The sequence below is a fragment of the Citrus sinensis genome, chromosome 2, assembly GCF_022201045.2.
Source record: "Citrus sinensis cultivar Valencia sweet orange chromosome 2, DVS_A1.0, whole genome shotgun sequence".
Classification (NCBI taxonomy): Eukaryota; Viridiplantae; Streptophyta; class Magnoliopsida; order Sapindales; family Rutaceae; genus Citrus; species Citrus sinensis.
In genome coordinates, this window is record NC_068557.1 from 16,389,262 (window position 1) to 16,409,435 (window position 20,174).

The following is a 20,174-nucleotide window of genomic DNA, read 5'->3' on the forward strand; positions in this document are numbered from 1 at the left end:
TCATTAGGTTATATTATAAATAGGCACCCTTACACTTAGGAGAATCAACCACTTTTAAGTTGTTGACTCGTGTCAATCAGCCTCATCAACCATAATACCACACATCATAGTAACTGGTATACTTAAATGTCTCGTCCAAATATCACCCAATATCCCCAGTGTATTAAAAGAATATATTGTAGCTAATGCAACTTAAACATCCATAATCATTATTTCATAATATCATCATGCAATGTAAAATAAATGATCAAAATATCTTAATAATATCATCTATGTCTCCTAACACAATCACATGGCCAAAACTTAAAATAACTATAATGTCAGGGTCAACTGGTACTATAATCTTATGTTGGGGGAAAGTATAGTAAAATGAGATGAGCGAGTAGATAATAGGTTTTGAAAGTATACTTCAAATTAAGTATGCTATTGTAATATACAATTTTAATCATAATATGTATAAAAATATGACCGCGTATAGTAAAAATATTTAAACTTTAAATCAAATAACTATCATTAAAAAGGAATACATAATCATGTGCATAATAATCCTGAAATTCATATCAAGAGAACATATATGCATAATTAAATAAGTACCCAACGAAATAATCTTGTCATACCTGAAACTCATAGAGGCAGTGCAATAACATATTGAAAGTATACTATCATGCCCGAAACTATAACGGATAGACTGTTGATTTGCTATCTCATCATACTACATACATAAAAGAAACCACAAAGGGCGAAACCACCCAAGAACTTGGCCCAAAGCCCTGTGAATATCTATAATTGTATCTAAGTGTAACTGTATCTTTATACTTATCCCTGTTTGTTGGGAAGAAGGGTATTGTCTAATAATTTTGAAAACAAACTTTTATTCGCATATACATAAGCATTTTAAATATACTTTAAAAATATATTCCTTTTCATAAAATATTCTTATACATTTATAATCAAAACTATTAAAGAAAATAATTTATCATATCCTATAAGAAACACATCAACATGCAAATAAATATATTTCTAGAAAACTCAGTCTAAGCATTAAACATTCTTTGTAAACATGATTTACTTTTCTAAAATTATATTCATAAGAAAATATAAAATATAAATTTAGTATATTCCACTTAGTACGACAACGCTCAAGCTTGGCTTTCGTCGACATCTGCAGATTGACTCATGTTCGTGGCTCCTCCTAAATCAATGAAACATCATAGTTACTTTACAACTATGAGAAAACTCAAGACTAGCATTATATGGCGTAATTTCACTAGTGATATTTATCACGAAATCTACAACTCTTAAATCCATATTTGCAACCCAAAATTAATAGAATACCCTCCATCCTTAAATCTCTCTTTACGCTTAAACTTCCATACTCCACCTCAATAATTAAATTTTCATATCTTATAATGCTAATAAATCATCCACATTATCAATAATCTAATTAATAACCATAAATTACCTAAACATAATACATAATTATAAATTATATACATACTAAATCAGGAAAACAATGAGGGCTATGAGTTTTTGGCTCTACAATGTCTTGTTGGTATGCTTGTGTTCCTAAAACAATCCAACAATTACAGTATTACACAAATTCGCTTGGGACCAACTTTACCTCGTTTTTGGAATCCATAGCTTTGAATAAAGTATACAAATCTTGAAATTAACTTCATTCCCATGAAATTTAACATAAATAAAGATAGAGTGATAGAAATCTTACTCCCTTTAGTGACATCTTATTTACTTGAATTACACCTTTCTCACTCCAAACACATTCTCCCTCTCTCTCTCTCTCTGTAGTTTCCACTTTCAAATTCTCCTTCAATGGATCTTCCCAAACGAATTTAGGGTTAAAAACAACTCCAATAAAAGTTCCTTAAATCAAGATTTACAAGGCCCAAGCCTTAATTTTTGCCAAAATCCTAAAACTTAAAAATTCCCCATTTTTGGTTCTCTTGGCCATGAGCTTTTCTTTGAAAAAATGGTAATTTATTTATTTATTTATCTTTTGCTTTATGTTTATATAAATTTAATGGTGGGCTTGGTTTTTTTTAGTAAATTAAGGATAATGGGCTTTAAATAATGGGCTTCTAAAGCCTTATGCCCAAGGGAATAAATGATGTTTAAAAAATTCATTTGTTACAGTCTCAAATGAAGAGTGGACAGCACACACAACATGAATAAGCCTTTGTCATTTATTATATTCATTTCAATTACTTAAGCGCCAAACTTAAGAGGCATAACTAAACTAATCGTACATTTATGCTCCTTGAATGTGACGGGAGCTGTTAAGGCAGCTCACTATCTTAAAAAGAAGAAAAGTTAAAGCCACATCAGTAGATCCAGTGTTGCAACTTGACAACTCAGCATAAATTTGTTAGACATGTTCCATATCTAATTAATTATATCAGTTTAATTTAATTGATTAGTTTACTGTTACAATTTATAATGTTTAGAAAAGCCTATAAACATTTGGAAAGCTGTACTCTCATTAGCAAAAATAAGATTTGAAACAAAGAAAAGTTTTCTTTCATTTTCTCTGCTTCCAAACAGCATTCTTCATCATTTCTATAAAGTTTCAACTTATAGTCCTCACTGGACTCAATATAAGCTCAAGCGATCTCTTATCCTGTAGCTATTTTCTTAAAATAATGTTCAGAAAGATTCATGATCAACGCTTGTGCACAAATTGTTTGTTCTGATATGCATAAAGTAGTCAATCAAGTAAATTGATTATCGATTCTCGGAATGAGAAGTCCCACAATCTTTAAAATACTAGAAATTATGGCATGCTTTGATAAGGCCTAGAGTTAAGGGCAAATGAGCGGACCAACTAAAGTCAATGAGGGTTTCAACCCCTTCTAGGCCATAATTTTTTTCTTTTAAATGTGTCTCAAACCCTTTATAAAAGAATTAAATAAAAATAATTTAAGCATATTTTTTTATATAACAACATACTCATAGTTTAATAGTAAGAATATATACTATTTAGTAGTTTTAGGGATAGCCATATAATTTTTAGACTATGTTATATATAATATAACATATAGTAAATTTATGAGTTGTCACCCATGACAACTCAATTGTACACGTGGCTACGATGAGGTCTATCATTTAAAATAAATAATTTATTATGACTATTTTTTTAATATTTAAAAAATAATAGAATTTGAATTTTTGATACTTTAGGCATATTTAAGTGAACGGCAAAAAATTAAATACCTCAAATTAAATTAAAATTTTGAACTAAACCCCTTAATTTGAGTATTTGGATCCCATACAGATTGATAAATTGGAAGCTGGTCCAGTTCCTTGCCTTGAAACAAACACCCCATTTATAATCAGTGAACTAAATGCGATTAATAAGAGCAAGCCATTAACAAATGAAAAAATGTATGTGAATTAACACACAAAGAAAGGAAAACAATCCCATCACCCGATCAAATACGTATTTCCAAATTAGGAAACTTTCTAGGTCAGAATAATATTTACAATTTTCAGATTCTATTGAGGACAAATTTCTCATCATGTTCTAAAGCTTCGTCACAGAAAATTACAATCTCGAACCCTAGGATTTTATACTGGTATATCAATACATAGTAGATAAAATCATGTTGATGCCTATAAGCTTTAAGAAGAATCCAATTTAACTCTAGCTTCAACTTGTGTCAACTAGCACCCTAGCAGCTCGAGTACATGACTTTTCTAAGGGACTCTACAGATTCGTTCATTTTATCATCTCTTACTTTACTCAAAGCCATAGCGGAGGATAAAGAAAGTTTATTGGCTTGAACCATCGATCTGAGATTGGTCTCAGCACGTTGCTTAAGAAATCTCAGAGAGTAATTCCTTCTAACGAAGCCTTGGTCTTTCAAAGCCTCAACAGCTCCAACACTTGCTGCCACCATCCAAGCTTTGCCTTTTGCACTCATTTTGAACAAATATAATTGCCTTCAAATTTTTCTCTTCTCTTCTCTTCTTTTGCTTCATGATTCTTGATAAGATAATACATCACTTGTACAATGGAGTTGCAAGTTTCGAGGTATATATAGGGAAGATCAGTGCTCGTGTTCCTGCAGTGATTGCCTGATTGGCTTAGGCAAAAGCTTTGTCCTTTTGTCTTGTGGATTTTAAACACACGTAAGCTAAAAGTGTGTTGCTACTTCTGTCTCAAAGACAATGAAGAAATATAGTCATGTAGTAGAATTTAACTTAGCTGCTCGATGCTTTCTAACTGCAGCGAATTATGTGGGACGAATGAAATTTTAAACTAGTCAATACTTGGCAATATCACTTGTATTAATGAGCAATGTTGGGCTTCCTATGATTCATGATATGGCCTCAAACCGAACAAACTCCAGGTATTATGGTATGTTTGGTAATTTTAACCAAGGGAATGTGCTTTGCTGGAAAGGACTTGAGCATTAGGTACTTATTGACTCGTTCTGTTTAAGTTCTCACATTAATGCAGATGGAGTACATCACAAGGTAACTAAAATCTCAAGATCATATACATTATTAATCGCATATTTATGTACAATAAGCTGCGTCCCCTTATGAAAATGAAGCTTTAGTCTAATGGCACTAAAACTTTTCAAAGGAAACTGAGATTAGACATCAGTTAGGACCCCAGCAACTAAGATACATCACAGTCCTGAATGACTCCTCAGCTTGTTTAAGCTTGTTTTCCTCACTGCCTTTAGCAACTCGGCTATAATTTCTGGGATTAGAAGTACCTGAAAATATCTTCATTTGCTTAGAAGAACAAGCTGAGTCATTGGCGGATTTGATTGCTGAATCACTTTTAGGAGCTTGGTCCCTGATGCCCTGGAAGAGTTCCCTGCTTATGTTCCTTATCATTTCCAGTTTCAGAAACCAATTTAGGTGCTTTTCTTCAGATTTTATGCGTGTTTAATTGGCTACGTTTGAGTGAAGAAATGAGAAAGAAGATACTAGTAAAGAGTCTGAAGCTCTGTAATAACTTGAAAAAATAGTACTTCTATATATAGTGAATGAACAACTCGGAAAAAGATGGTGGTTTTGTCAAGTTGATTCCTGGTTTCAGAAAACATCTCCCGAAAGCAGCATCTCCTAGACATGAATTTATCAATCAAAAGAGCTTATTTATCCACTTGGCAAAATCCATTCCACAGAAATTTATTAAATTCTGCTACCTTTTAACCCGGTTCGATTACTCCGGAGTTGTACAAGGACAATGAAATTAAATAAACTTGGTCACATTGCTCTAATTGGAGACTTGAATATAAAATTTTGAACAATGAACACGTATTACAATCTAGCTATCCTATTTATAGTCAATCAAGGCTTTAATTAATTCAAGTGGGTTCACCAGTAACATGCAATTTCACAGGAATGTCTACTCTAGTACATGTTAGTGGCCAGATTCGGTCAAACAAATGCATTTTAATTCAATAGTGTAAGACAGAGAAAACCAAGCTTTAATCAGAGAAAACCAAGCTTTAATTATCTTTCTCAATATTTTTTTCTGGAGACTTTACAAGACAGCCCCGACTTTCTTTACCAAAAAATATTCATCTGCCCGTTCCTTGCCATTATGGCTTACTCTTACTTTGTAGTCAAGAAATAATACTAGTAATAAGTTAAAGAGCATACTGAAGATATTTGAAAGATACTAGCACATTCCTTCCATAAACATTGGACAAGAAAGGCACAACCCATGTGAATAGATGGATAACATGGGACACGTTTGAGTCAATCAGATAAGATTGACACATAACAATGCTTGCAAGTTGCTTTTTTTCTTCTCTTTTTTTTTTTTTTACCCTTTATTCTCTTTCTGCAGGCGATTGCTGTCAGCTTTTTCAATTGCTGCTACGTACATAAACTTTGTTACGCCCAAACTACTAAATCTACTAATGAGTTACGAAATAAGTACATTCCAGCCTGATGTTGAGGTGAACAAGCCTTACAGTTTTTGGTATGGCAATCAAAACATAGACAGTGAGATAAGCATTTCTTGAACCAATGAATATTTTATGACATGCTGATTCATCCGGCCTTGATCACCATATTTGTGGGGCAAGGCTGAGATGATTATGAAACGAGTGAGAATTGCGGTGGCCAGATCGTTTCGAAACTTTAACTTCAGGAATTTTGGAAAGTCGAGTTATAAAGATCTTCCCAAGCACGTTAGCACGCACTCATTTTGAAAAGTCGACACATATTAATTGCATGCAAGTTGAGAGTCAAAATTGATTGTCAGTAACACATAATTCAATAATTCAATAACTTTTGAGTTGCACTCATTCTGATGTACAATTAACTCCTTTGGAATCATAATGTTGGGACCAACCTAATTTAATTGTTCAGAAAACTTATAACTTAGTAGAGTTTTAATTATAAAAATTTTATTTTAACTTAATTATTCGGTGCAAGTAATAGAAAAGTGAATATATTAATATTTAAGTAATGGAGCCTATCTATTTTAATTTCTAAGCGTTGATGAAAGAGATTGATATAGTTTTAAAATACTAATATATATAATAATAGAGTATGAAAACATGCAAAATTGAGACCCCTGATGATATAGGAAGCATATAGGATAGAATATATTAAAAATTACAATATTGAGTCAACTCATGATTCAATATTTCATCCCGATTTATCTTGATTTATTTAGCTCATTTGAGTCATATTTGTAATTCAAATCTAATGAAGATTTTAGATTATTTTTCTTAGTTGAGAAGAATTAAGATTAAGTTGGTTACTAATATATGTAAGCTTATTATTCATAATTTATTATAACATATTTAAGCTTTTCATTAATAATATTTTAAATTAATCTCTTTGGGTTTATCTTTGTCATTAATTTGATGTTTCCTCTCTTTGAGAGTTATTCTTTCTTGAGTTCCAAGAACGTACATTAGAACGACATATAGCATTGCTTCCACACTGCATCAAGTGGTATTAGAGCTTGTCTCTATACCAAACAGAGCTTTCCCGACCGCCAACCACCCTCCATACACAAATTTTTCCTCCATCATCCATTAATTCCATCAATTTTAAAAAAAATAGAAATCAACAAAACCCTAACTGCCAATAGCCACCTTCACTGCCACCACAAGCAACTACGACTTCTGCTGTTCTTCTTATTTTCTATCAATCCTCTCTAACATATGAACACCCACATGTTGTGACCATAAGCCAGCCATCAACATCCATCCCCTACCGTAGCCACTAAAACACATGTAAATAGCTACTAAACTATCGCCAATGCTGCCACTCAATTCATTCCACTCCACCGCAATTTGCTAGCTACCATCACTACAAATCTGTTCAATATTATCAACACTTTCTTTCTAACCAATTCTCACGTAGCCATTGCCTCATTCTCTCCAATCGAAACAAACCTCTAGCCGCCATTTTACTTTAATTTTTTGATCAATTTATAACAATTTGAGTCACAACAGCACTTTCATCACTCTTAACACCAACAAATCTTCCAAATCTACCCTTCTTCTCTCATTTTCCCGATTATCGTCACGAGTAAACCCATATTTTGCTTATTTACATGTTTTGGCCAATATTTTCTTTTAATTACAATGTTTTCTTATAATTTTCTATTGATTTAAAAAACCCAAAAAACTAAAAAAAATTAAAAAGAACCAGCAACAATGGGTTTTGGAGAAAGCAATACTCAATTACAAAGGGATAGAGCAACTCGAGAATCATCGAAATAAGCAAGAATACTATTTTTATGAAAAATGCCCCTTATGGGTATTTCAATTGAGATACCTGAACATGACTACATTTGGAGGCCAATTTGCCCAACCAGAACACTAACCCCCGCTCCAAAACTATCCCTCACTGGTTAAAAAAAAAAAAAAGTATCTCTTGAACACCAACTCAATCTTGATGAGAGACCTAATCTTAAACAACTCATCTTTACTAAATAAAGGAAAGAAGTGGGCACCTACGTTACCGTTGTCTCGGTTAAATCAATCCTTCTAATTGAATGAGTTAAATCTTGATAGAATTCGAAAAAGCCAGAAACACAGATATAATATTCAGCAAAAGCATTACGTGAAACAATGAAAGTCTTACAGTCACTGCAAACCCATTTACGATAATGGAAGAAACATTACTTGGCATGAAACAATATTTAAAAGAGATTAGACTTGCCTAAAGAAGTAGTTAGGAAGCTAAGGGTACTGATAATATTAATCCAAGCAATAACTTTAACAACCAAAGGAAAACCAACAGAAATAAGGAAATAGTTAGCTCTAACAAAAATACAAAAGCTACTCCACCCCTTCTAAGTTTAGACAATTCTAATGAAAAGAAAATAGAAAATGAAAGACGTGAAAGCATCTTGAAGGATCATCAAAGGCATTACAAGATTCAACAAAGGTATTGCAATTAATGCCACATTTAATTGAGGTAATGGAGAATTCAATAGGAGAATTTCAAGATTCATTATTAGAACTTCAACTTAGTAAAAGACACACTTATGAGAATTATAAAATAATTGAAGTCATGCCCAAAATTACACAAGATGAGGTAACTTCTAATTTTAATTTCAGCACTAATTTGAATGGTATAATTGAAGTTCAAGAAACTCAAGTTGAAGAGGCATTAATAATTATCAAGGATAATGAGATTGATTTGACTTCATGAAATCAAATTGATGACAAGAGCAATATGCTTTAAAAAGATCAAATATATATATAAAGAAGCTAAAAACAAAATAATTATCCAAGAAGACCTAAAGATAATTGATATAGTTTTGCCTATTCATAATGGAGACAAAAGATATGGCCATCAAGATAAAGTTAATTTAGCAAGAACATTTAGCGAGGTTTGGCAAAAGACTTGAATGGCTTAGTATTTAGCATTTTAGTAGGATTTATCTTGTTTTATTAAGTTTATTTGAGACGTATTTGTAATGCTAGTCTAAATAGGATTTTAGATTATTTTTCTTATTTGAAAAAGATTATGACTAAGTTAGCTATTAGTATATATAAGCTTGTTATTCATAGTTTATTGTAACATTTTTAAGTTTTTCATCAAAAACATTTCAGATTATTACCTTTGGGTTCATCTTTATCGTAATTTCATGCTTTCTCTCTTTCAGTGTTATTTTTTCTTAAGTTTCAAGAACTTATGCTAGAATGATATTTAGTATCACTTCACACTGCGTCACCTGATGTCATGAAATGAAAGTTAAAAAGAAGTCGATAAGGAGAATCAAAGAGAGTCATTGTAGAATTAAGTGATCGGATTTTGTTATCTTCACTATACTAATCGTTTTGATATTAATATCTTCCTTGATCATCCAAATGAGCAATAAGGCATGTTTGCTTTAACTGAAGCAGAAATCATTCTTTTAATTAGACAAGAACATAAAGGAGATAGTCTTAACGATGATAGCATAGAAGTACAAAAAGTTTCATAACCTGAAGCTAAAGATGCTTGAGAAGATAGAAATATTTTGACTTCAACAAGAAATTATTCGTATTAGCTATTGACTAAATCTCTAAAGGGTGGATATTGACTAAAACACATAAGGATGATTGTTTAAAGCTTTGGTTGATCTCAACCAAAATGCCTAAGGGCAACTATCTATGAGAATTGACTAGTGACATATCTATAAAATTGTTTACCATTAAAGCAATTCAGATTTAAAGGATGACCTTTCGGGAAAAGATTTGACATTACTTCTCAGATCGATGAGCACTCAAAGAGCTTCAACAGTAGCTTGCTAAAGAACTGTCAGTAAATTCTCACATGCCATTTAGAAAGTCAAGTATCTCTTTTTAAAAGGTACTTTTACTAACTCTCTATTTTTATGGTTTTCAATAGTTGTTAAATTTTTTATGATTTTCAATAATTGTTAAATTAAGATAGATTGTAGAAAGCTACAAAGCATTGAATAAAGTATATGAGATTGGTTATAGACTAATTTTAATGGGATAGGTGCTTTAGAGAAATTTCAAGCCTTGCAATAAAAAAGCCTAATAAAAAGTACAAAGAAAAAATCTCACTTCTCAAAATTGAAAAGTAAGACTTGGGGGCCTCTGTTAAACTAAATTATAAAAGGCCCAAAACCCACGAAAAATATAGGCCCAATAAAATTATTTTACATAAAATAATTAAGTCTATTCTCTATAAGAACGACCAAGGTACTTACAATTTGAACTAAAGTGTCTAAATGTAAGATACGACAAAAAGCCAAAAACGTGATTTATCAAAGAAAGACCTAAGTCTTAACCTAGGCCCATTCCTTATAAAAAATGTCTTGGATCAATTTCTTACAAAGAATGACATGTGTCAATTCCTTACAAAGAATAACCTGGGTCCATTCCTTACAAAGAATACAAAGAATGATTTAGGAACTTAAAAAATATTTCTAAGTAAAACACCCAAAAAGGCGGGTTTTTGACAAAGTGCCAAAGACATGATTCAATAAAGAACGACATAGGTTAATTCTTTACAAAGAACGACTTAGGTATGTTCCTCACAAAGAACGATCTATGTCCATTCCTCATAAAGAATGACCTAGGCACTTAGACAATATTTCTTAATAATACGCCTAAAGGGCAAGTTTTTGACGAAGTGCCAATATATATTATACGAAATGGGCCTACAGGCAAATACACATTTTATGGAATTGGCCTACGGGCAAATATACATTCTATGGAATGGGCTTCCAAACAAATACACATTTTACAGAATGCACCTACGAACAAATATATAGAGGCTACATAACCTCTCCAATTGACTCTAAGTTACCTATATAAAGGCCAAGACCCTCCATTTGAAGGTAAGAGAAAAAAAGACATAAAATGAATACAAAACTCTGTCCATCTCACTCTAGATTTTGTCTCTCTAAAAGTTGAGTAAAAAGAACTGATTTGAGCATCGGAGGGTTATCGCTAGTACGTCGGCCCCCTTTTGAAAAATGTTTCTTTTGTGAAAAATAATTAACCACAAGGAGACACGTAATTTGAGACTCTCGCATCAAGGAGAAAATAAGCTACAAAATTTAATTTAGAAAAAAAGTCTGAAACACAAATCAATCATTGTATATTAAGCAAAAATTTGCATCAACATTACCGAATTATTATCTATTTGCATGTTCAAAGATTTGGTAACAACTTTAAAAAGTAAATCATTTTCACAAACAGCTTTAGAAATATATTTTATTCCATGTTAATCCTTTAATATAACATCGCATACAGTTATTGCAATATCCAAATGATTATTACTATGTGGAGGTAAGTTATATAAGAATGGATCTAAAAAACCTACAACTTGTTATAATGTGAATCTTATCTTTATTTATAATTGGCTCAAATTGACACCGAAATTTTTGATGACTACGTAAAAATTATTAAAATAAAGAGTAACAGTATAAAGAGATTTTACTATATAATTGTTAAAGCTTATGACGTCTCGAGAAGGTCTCATGTTTGCAATTCTCACTCGCTTTGTATATAGATGTGGTGATCAAAACTGGATGATTATGTTAACATCTTCATGGGTTAGAACAACAACAACATTCTTCAGACAATACCCAAAAAGGAAAAAGAATAACTAAAAGTAATAGGATGTGAAAAGTATTTGGAATAAAAAGGCAAAATACATTGGAAAAATAGCTCCGTCAGTGGCTATTTTGTGCAGTAATTTTGAGTAAGACCAATTTTTGCATAAGTAAAAGGCTATGAGTTCTTTGGATATTGCATCATGAGTATTTTGAAATTATATATCTTTATATGCTCAAAATGTTACTCAAGTGAATGACAAAATTTTACTCACAATACACCCATGGAGTTAAAAAATTAAAGAAAGTTGCACTTATCCCACATGGGAAAAGAAGCTAAAGTATGGGTTATCTATTTATAAATACTCAAGTACAACCTAAAAAGAATACAAGCATAGGTTGTCTCTTGTGAACACCCGTTTAAGGAATGTAATTTGATTCATGTTGCCTACAACTTGCATATACGAATGTCGACCCAAATTGTGCCAAACCCACTTTTGTCATAGGAGATGTAGTTTAACTCATGTGGAGCCCAAATCATTCCAGCTCCACTTTCACCACGAGTGACGTTGTTTAACTCATTTATGAGCACAACCTATATAAATGAATATATGCCCAAATAGTATCATGCCGCTTTAGCCACATTTTACAATTTTTTTGTTAATTTGCGATTAAAGGCAAAAGGTGTTACAAGTTTTTGTAACAACCTAATCAATTTTAATTTTTTGAAATTAATCCATCAGATACATTAGCCTTTAATAAAAAAATTGAAGGTAGCTCCTTAATGGAGTTTATTGGACCGTAATGCCCCTCTCTGATTGCCCTGAGTTCGGCTTACTCATGTGTGCCTGCATCCAATACACACAAATCTTGACCCAAATATAGCCATGCCGCTTTAGCTACATTTTTATAATTTTTTGTTAATTTACAATTAAAAGAAAAAAGTGGTACAAGTTTTTGTAACAACCAAATCAATTTTTATATTTTGAAATTAATTTGAGAATTAATCACATCGGTAAATTTTGCTTTTAATAAAAAATTGAAGGTAGCTCCTTATTGCAGATTATTGGATCGTAATGCCCCTCTTTAATTGCAGTAAATTTAGCTTGTTCTATTTCATTTCAATACGCAACACACAAGAACAAAATTCAAATGCATCAAAATCCATCTGAAATAATTTGGTGGTGCGCCAAAATTGTTTGCACTTATTTTTTTGTTAATTTGCGATTAAAAGCAGAAGGTTTTACAAGTTTTTGTAACAAACCAAACCAATTTTTATCTTTTTGAAATTAATCTAAAAATTAATCACATCATTTACATTAGCTTTTAATAAAAAAAAATGCAGTTTATTAAATCGTAATGCCCCTCTCTGATGCACTAAATTTCGTTTACTCTATTTCATTTCAGTTTGCAGAGCACACAAGAGCAAAATTTTTCCTCCTTCAATGTTTTTTAAGTGTCACAAAGTTCAAAAGCATCAAAGTATATCAGAAATAATTTCGTGATGAGCCAAAATTGTTTGTACTTAAAAGTATCTAGGGAAGTAGTCGCTGATTGAATCTTGCATCACCCTAATGATAGAAGGCGAATTTATCTTAAGGAAACTGTGCAACACAAGCCTCGAGATTTTCAACTTCTGTTTAGTTGTTGTTTGTATTATAATCTTGTTTCTTTGTTTTAGTTGTATTTCAATTAAGGGTCCGGTTATATTGGAAATGCTCCACGAAATGCTGATGATAATCATATAACTATAGAGATAAATATTAAATCTACACTTACTGCTATGATATGATAATCATCATAAGCACTCTACAGTAAAATAAATCTACCGTAACCATTGCCTTCAATAATATACAACTTATAGAGTACTTTATTTTGCAACAAAGTAATCATCTGTCGTGAGGTGCTAATCCGCCGAAAGAGATGCCCGTAACCAAAAGCCATCCCAATACTTTTGCTAAATTGCAGCAAAATATACATCACAATTCACAAATGAACTTCCTTAAAAAGTTTCTCCTTCGGTACTAACTTCTGATTTGGTTTTCCAAGAAAATGGGGCTTTGAGTTTATGTTATAAGTAACAACAAGCATTAAATTACACATTCTTGGTAGTAGGTTTAAGTTTTGATTTAATCACTTTTCCTTGAAAAATAAAAGAAGTCTTGATTTGATCATATAAATATCAAATATCATTCTTTTTTTTTTAATTACATGAGACTATTGATCAAACTACAACTTATATTACATGAGATTATAACTGATATTTATAAATCACATTATTATTGAGACTAACTTACATCAATGCTTATGGAGTTCTGCCTAAATTTTTTATCCTCACTGATATTCGAGGATGTCTACTTCACTCACACTTGATAAGAGGAAAAACTATATTCATATCCCCACTGATATTCGAAGGATGTTTACTTCACTTACATTTAGTAAGGGAAAAAATTACATTTACTCAATTATATATTATAATTAAGGAATGAATTATTCCCACATTGCGTTTGTGGGGGTTCGAATTGCTGCCCTTCAATTTGGAGGGCAACAACCCTAATCACTCGACCTACTACATCCATTTTTATTTTAGGATGTGGCTATTTAAACACAAAAAATTCATTTTGACACCCATTTTCTTAAACACGCACTCTACTATGATTCAAAATTTGTTCTATAAACCACACAATATCCCAAGATTAACCTTAAATTACAACTTCATATTCCATCTTGTTTTATCTTTAAAACCACAAAAATTAAACTCATTTTTTTTATTTAATTCCCTGTTTGATAGTAAACAAATTAAAAAATATTTTTTTTCTAAAGAAGCACTGATCCAATCATCCAATATGAATTAAAAAGTTTAAATTTCCAAAAGTGGTCAGAAAGTGACAGTATTAAATTAAGATATGATTCATGTAGTAAGATTAATTCAACTGAAAATCCTCTACTAGCGCTTTGTTTATTAATCTTCCATAATCCATTGAAACTCTACAAAATAATTCAATCGGTATACAAATTTAACGACCCATTGGACTTACGAAAAAATCGCTTCTCTTTCACTGCAAATAGAACAAAGAAAGTTATATATCGATTCGAATATCCAATAATTCAAAGATAAAAGCATCAGAAAATAAATAAATGTGGACATGAGAGTCAAGTTTAAAATTGAGGATAGTACTAGGGTTTACGGTGAGCATAAAATAGGGTTTAATTCATTCAATTAAAGTATTAGTCTTTTTTAGTGATTTTGTATATGGACATTTGGATAATAAAATATTTTCTTAAGTTATGGGTGTAGAAATATTTTCGTCATATCAAATAGCCCCACCCTTTATTTTATTCCAAATGAGAAGTGTTGGTATGCAATTACCAATTAATACATATTTATTTTTTTATTAATAAATTAAATGAAATGACAGTCTAGAACACAAACTAAATTAGAGTTGGACTTTTGACACCTCTTACATTTAAGGACAAATATTTTATTATATCTCTCTCTATACTCTTTTATTTTCTCTCTCATCAAGGTAACATTTTCCTCAACTTCTTTGTATTTCTTTTTTCTTTCAATAACTAGGAAAATCTATTGATTATGAACAAAGGTCACTCTGACAAACTATATGATTTTTGTTTTATACTCATATTAAAAAAAAATTTACCATAAATTTTGAAAAAGGTGACCAAGCTCGCGCACATACAAGACACTGGCACCCAATTAATAGATTCTCAGAACGGGCTCATCTCTTGGTTTTGGTTTCGTACGTGTGGGTGTCCTCTTTATGAGCTTGTTACTATACTATATTTAGTTTCTATATATAAACCAACTTATACTCTCTTATTTAGGTAATGTGGGATATTGATATTTTGAAATATCAATTCAATCTCTGACGTATCACCCATAAAAATTGTTTTTATGGAGGCCGAGGTAATAAGATTGTAAAATAATTTTGGGAATAAGAAAATAATAAAAAATTAAAAGATTCGTAAATTAATTGTGTTTATTTTAGAAAGAAGGATAATTTTAGGCATTAAATTTAGTACAACTGAAAGGGGGGTTTTAACAGGATGGGGGTGCCAAAAGTCCAACTCACTAAATTATTCAGCCAATGACACAGTTCTGTTAGAAGTACCCCACCAATACTTTCACTGCACCCGCATTTTAAAGTTATGAGAAAAAACGAAGGAGCCTTTATTTTGTTTAACCGGGTGCCCTGAGTAGTAAAGCGGGTATAGTTATGGTTACAACGACGCCGTTTGCAAAACAGAAGGCCCACTAGTGGGAGTTGCTTTCGCGTTCAAGTAACCTTTACCACACAAAACCGGCAAGACCTACTGACCTAAGTCCAACAAATCAGAAATCAAAATCACCAAAGAGGCCACGTGTCAAAGACTTAGCCTCTTCTCATGAAAATCACAAAAATCCACATTTCGTATTACACTTGGATAAGCCTAAGGCTACTTTCTTGGCCTTACTTTCTCTCGCTTTCCCGAGTGAAGGGGCAAAAAAAAAACCCAAAAAAAAAAAAAAAAATTTCAGAGGAAGAAAACCAAATGCAAACCTATCCGATTCCTGTTCTGCACTAACTAATACATTCACAAATTTAAATTTAATAATATAAATTACGATGGCGTCTCTTACTTCAGTGGCGTTTACATCAATCGGTCAAACTTCTTGTCAGAGGAAAGTCAACGTCTCGTCAACTCGTTCCTTAGTTTCTAATTTTGAAGGCTTTCGATTCCGTACGAGTTTGTTCTGCCATTGTGTCCGTTTTAGAGCTTCAAGTTCAAGTTCTCGTATGATTATTCAATGCATGTCCACAGCTACTGGTGAGCTTTTTCTTTCTCTCTTTCTTTCTTTCTTTCTTTATTTTTTTAAACTTTGAATTCGATTTACGTACTAAGATTTTATGCATTACACACACGCACACTAGCTTGAAAGAATCTGTGTTGCTTATCTCTCAAATGGAAAAGGGCGGATTTTAATTTAATTTTACTAGTCTATGCAATGCTGGACTGGAGAATATTGCTGCATTAATTTTACTTTTAAACGTGTTGCTGTGACCTGTTTGTTCCTGTTTTAGTTAATTAATGAAAATAGAAAGTAAATTGACTGTTGTAATCGATTATTTCTGGTGGCTTGTGTAATTTAAATTTAGCAAGGCAAATAATCCGAGCTTCTTTCAAGCTGAATGAGCTTTGCTTGGCTTGATGAATCAAATGTTTGGCTTAACTTAGCTCATATGGATAACGGAATGAAATTTAACTGTTGATTGAATCAATATATCGCACGATTCAAATCATTCTACCTTTAATCCTGTCATTTTTGTTAACCATTTGTCAGTCTTAATTTATATATTTACATGATCTCAGATGTGCCTCCTACTGTGGCCGAGACAAAGATGAATTTTCTGAAGTTATATAAGAGACCAATCCCCAGTATTTACAACACCGTTCTACAGGAATTGATTGTCCAACAACATTTGATGAGGTACAAAAGAACATACCAATATGACCCTGTGTTTGCCCTTGGATTTGTCACTGTATATGATCGACTCATGGAAGGCTATCCAAGTGATGAGGATCGAGAAGCCATCTTCCAAGCATACATTACGGCACTGAAGGAGGATCCAGAGCAATACAGGTCTCTCTGCTGAGTCTCCTGTCTTTTTTATGGACTCTTTTTTCAATATAATTTGAAAACGTCGTGATCCCTGTTGTCTTTTATTAAAACTTAACCAAATAATAACTAAATTCTTAGTAATATCTGAGTTATATGAAGTGTGTTTCACAATTGAAAGAATTTATGCAGAACAGATAAAGGCTAAGTGAAGAGGGCCGTACTTGAGAGTCTTAGTTAATCCTTCCGAAACTGGAGTGTATGCTAAAAGTTTTAAGATATGCTTAGCTACATTAGAACTGTTTCTTGAACTTTTAAGGACAGGAGCATCACATTGAATTGAATATTTGCAAATAAATAAAACAAAACTTCTCATTTTTTATTGAATAATTTGTAATTTATGCACTGCAGAATTGATGCACAAAAGTTAGAGGAATGGGCTCGGGGTCAGACTGCCAGTTCATTAGTTGAGTTCCCATCTAAAGAAGGAGAAGTTGAGGGGATATTGAACGACATTGCAGAAAGAGCCAGCGGCAAGGGGAATTTCAGCTACAGCCGTTTCTTTGCTGTTGGGCTGTTTCGCCTTCTTGAACTGGCAAATGCAACTGAACCCACAGTGTTAGAAAAGGTTAGATCTACTTTCTTTGATAACATTGGAACATCTATCATACATGGTGAAGATCCGTTTAGGTCCTAAATGTTCAGTTAATAATTGCAATTATTAACAGGTTATATCAATTCGCTCGCTGAATTGGATGACAAGAACCTCTATCTGATTCTTCTTTTTCTTTCCCTCTTCTAAAAATCAGTTATTGATCTCTATTTTCAGTGCCTAATTAAAGATCTTAAACCAACTTTTTTAGCCCTTTGAATTTAGATAGAGTATTAGAGCATTAGGTTTTTGGTGCATCTAATAGTAGTGGTATAGACCCACTGATCTTGCTCTAGATTATTGAAGAATTAGATTTCCAAGAGAGATTCTGTGTAGAGATTTTCAACTTTCCAAGTACTGTAAACCTGGCAACTGATAATTGAAAAAACGTGAAGAGGCATGAATGTTGTTGGAGAAGTACTTGATGATTGCTGAAACCAAGATCTTTGAATGATGCTGGAAAAGTCTCTTGATGATTGCTGAAAGTAAGGACCACATCTTCGATCATCCTTGGGCTGATTCTTTGCTTCCATGCAAGTTCATAGGCAGCTTGGCATGCCATGATAGGTTCAGAAAGATATAAGCACTGTGATAATTTACTAAAAAGTGCTAATGGAACACTTTGGTAAGCTGGGATGATTGAACTTCATGTCCATCCTGATTTGGCAGTTATTTTTAAGATTTTGCTCTCTATTTTCACGTACAATTCGAGCCTTGTTTTTGCTTATTAGAAATCATTGTATTTAGCAGGATATGGAACCCATTACCTGCCTGAATGAGCATGGATTATGTAGGTTTTCTTTATCTTTTCCTCGGATGATCTGGAGGGACATAGGCTTCTGTGAGGCAACTAGCATTTATGATTTCATAGCCCCAAGATGACAGTTAACATTTTTGACATGATATGATGCTCAAGTTACAATTAATTTCTTATGCCCATCATAGCGTCACTAATGAAAGATATCTTGTAAAACACATGTTCAGTTAAATTTTTATCAACTTGATAACTTATGAATATGGAAATGCATTTCTGCACATGAATATTTCCTTTTAGAATCAAAACATTTTGGCTGATGATTTGAGCCTATCTTATTGTCTCTACATGACAGCTTTGTGCAGTCTTAAATGTTAACAAAAGAAGTGTGGATCGTGACCTTGATGTATATCGCAATTTATTATCCAAGCTGCTTCAAGCTAAAGAGTTGCTGAAGGAGTATGTGGATAGGTAAAAAGACAATCTTTTGCTCCTAGTTCTGTTTTTATTTAAATAGTGTTCCGACATACTACATATTGATTTGGAAATTGTACATCAGTTTAGGTTGGAGCTATCATACTGTCAACACATACCATAATTGAAAAAGACTATTCAAACCATAACCCATAATGGAAGATTCAAGAAAATTAGAATAATTGATTAGAGGTTTAATCCTGGAATTTTATGTACTTTGTCTTCCTGTGTGCTGCACTTGCTATGAATTAATTTTGTATCAGGACCATGTGGTTGAAAATGCTGACATCCAAAAGTGTTTCCTTAAATGTTATATGAGTTTATCACACTGGACTTTAAGCTGAATCCCTAATATAATTAAAAACTTTCTGTCTCCATGCAATTCATTAATTTATGTGAGCGTTTGGGGCAGCTGCGCTGCCACAGCGCAGCTGCTCCCCATGTTTTATTCTAGGGGAATATTCCCTAGAATATAGGGTGGAGAGCAGCTGCCCCAAACGGACCCTATATATCATGAACTTATTGGAATTCATCTTCTTTCTATGGGCTCCACCATTCATTCATGCTGAACTGTTTCGTAATATGTTTTGGCCTTTCAGGGAAAAGAAGAAGAGAGAAGAAAGGACAGAACCGCAAAAGGCTAATGAAGCCATTAAAAAATGTCTGGGAGAATACCTATATTCCCATCAGTAATTCAACCTGTGAAGGAAGCCGGCAATGCTAATCATCTCTTGTGAAGTTTCCATCCCGTTTTTGTCTGCTTTGCGGTAGAGTTGGAGCCTCAATGCTCCATGTACCATGTTTTAAGCTTACAGGCTTGCATGTTTCAGTGTACTGTTTTTAATACGGTGATTTGCATACATCCAGTCTTCACCATGCTAATACACAAATTTCTTCTGTTTTTGCCAAATGTATTTTTCTATTCATAATTCTACCGCAACATTCATACAAATCAGGATTGCAGTTTTCTTTTTTTTTTTTGTTTTGTTTTGTTTGTAGGTGTATTAAACTATCTGGTATCCGAAAACTACATTGGACTTCAACTAATTCAGATTCAAGTCGGATAAGACCAGTAGGGAATTATAGTTTTCTTACATTGGAGATTGCAGACTGTAATTTAGTGTTATTTATATGTCGATTCTGATGC

The 20,174-nt window shown here is 32.5% G+C and overlaps 1 protein-coding gene across 1 annotated transcript; it reads left to right on the plus strand.

Moving 5' to 3' along the window:
* The first annotated feature begins 15,968 nt into the window (after nt 1-15,968).
* On the plus strand, nt 15,969-19,979 carry LOC102609819 (protein THYLAKOID FORMATION1, chloroplastic). Its single transcript, XM_006469763.4, has 5 exons — nt 15,969-16,357; nt 16,901-17,171; nt 17,559-17,775; nt 18,909-19,024; nt 19,627-19,979. Exons 1-5 carry the CDS (start codon nt 16,156-16,158, stop codon nt 19,718-19,720), a joined length of 900 nt encoding a protein of 299 aa, XP_006469826.1. The 5' UTR covers nt 15,969-16,155; the 3' UTR covers nt 19,721-19,979.
* Nucleotides 19,980-20,174: the final 195 nt, after the last annotated feature.

What these genes read in the sequence shown, in the direction of transcription:
- LOC102609819 (XM_006469763.4), top strand. Translation starts at nt 16,156, where the DNA reads ATGGCGTCTCTTACTTCAGTGGCGTTTACATCAATCGGTCAAACTTCT. An exon ending in GAGGATCCAGAGCAATACAG is followed by an intron (nt 17,172 to 17,558) that starts GTCTCTCTGCTG and finishes TATGCACTGCAG; the next exon opens with AATTGATGCACAAAAGTTAG. An exon ending in AACCCACAGTGTTAGAAAAG is followed by an intron (nt 17,776 to 18,908) that starts GTTAGATCTACT and finishes TCTACATGACAG; the next exon opens with CTTTGTGCAGTCTTAAATGT.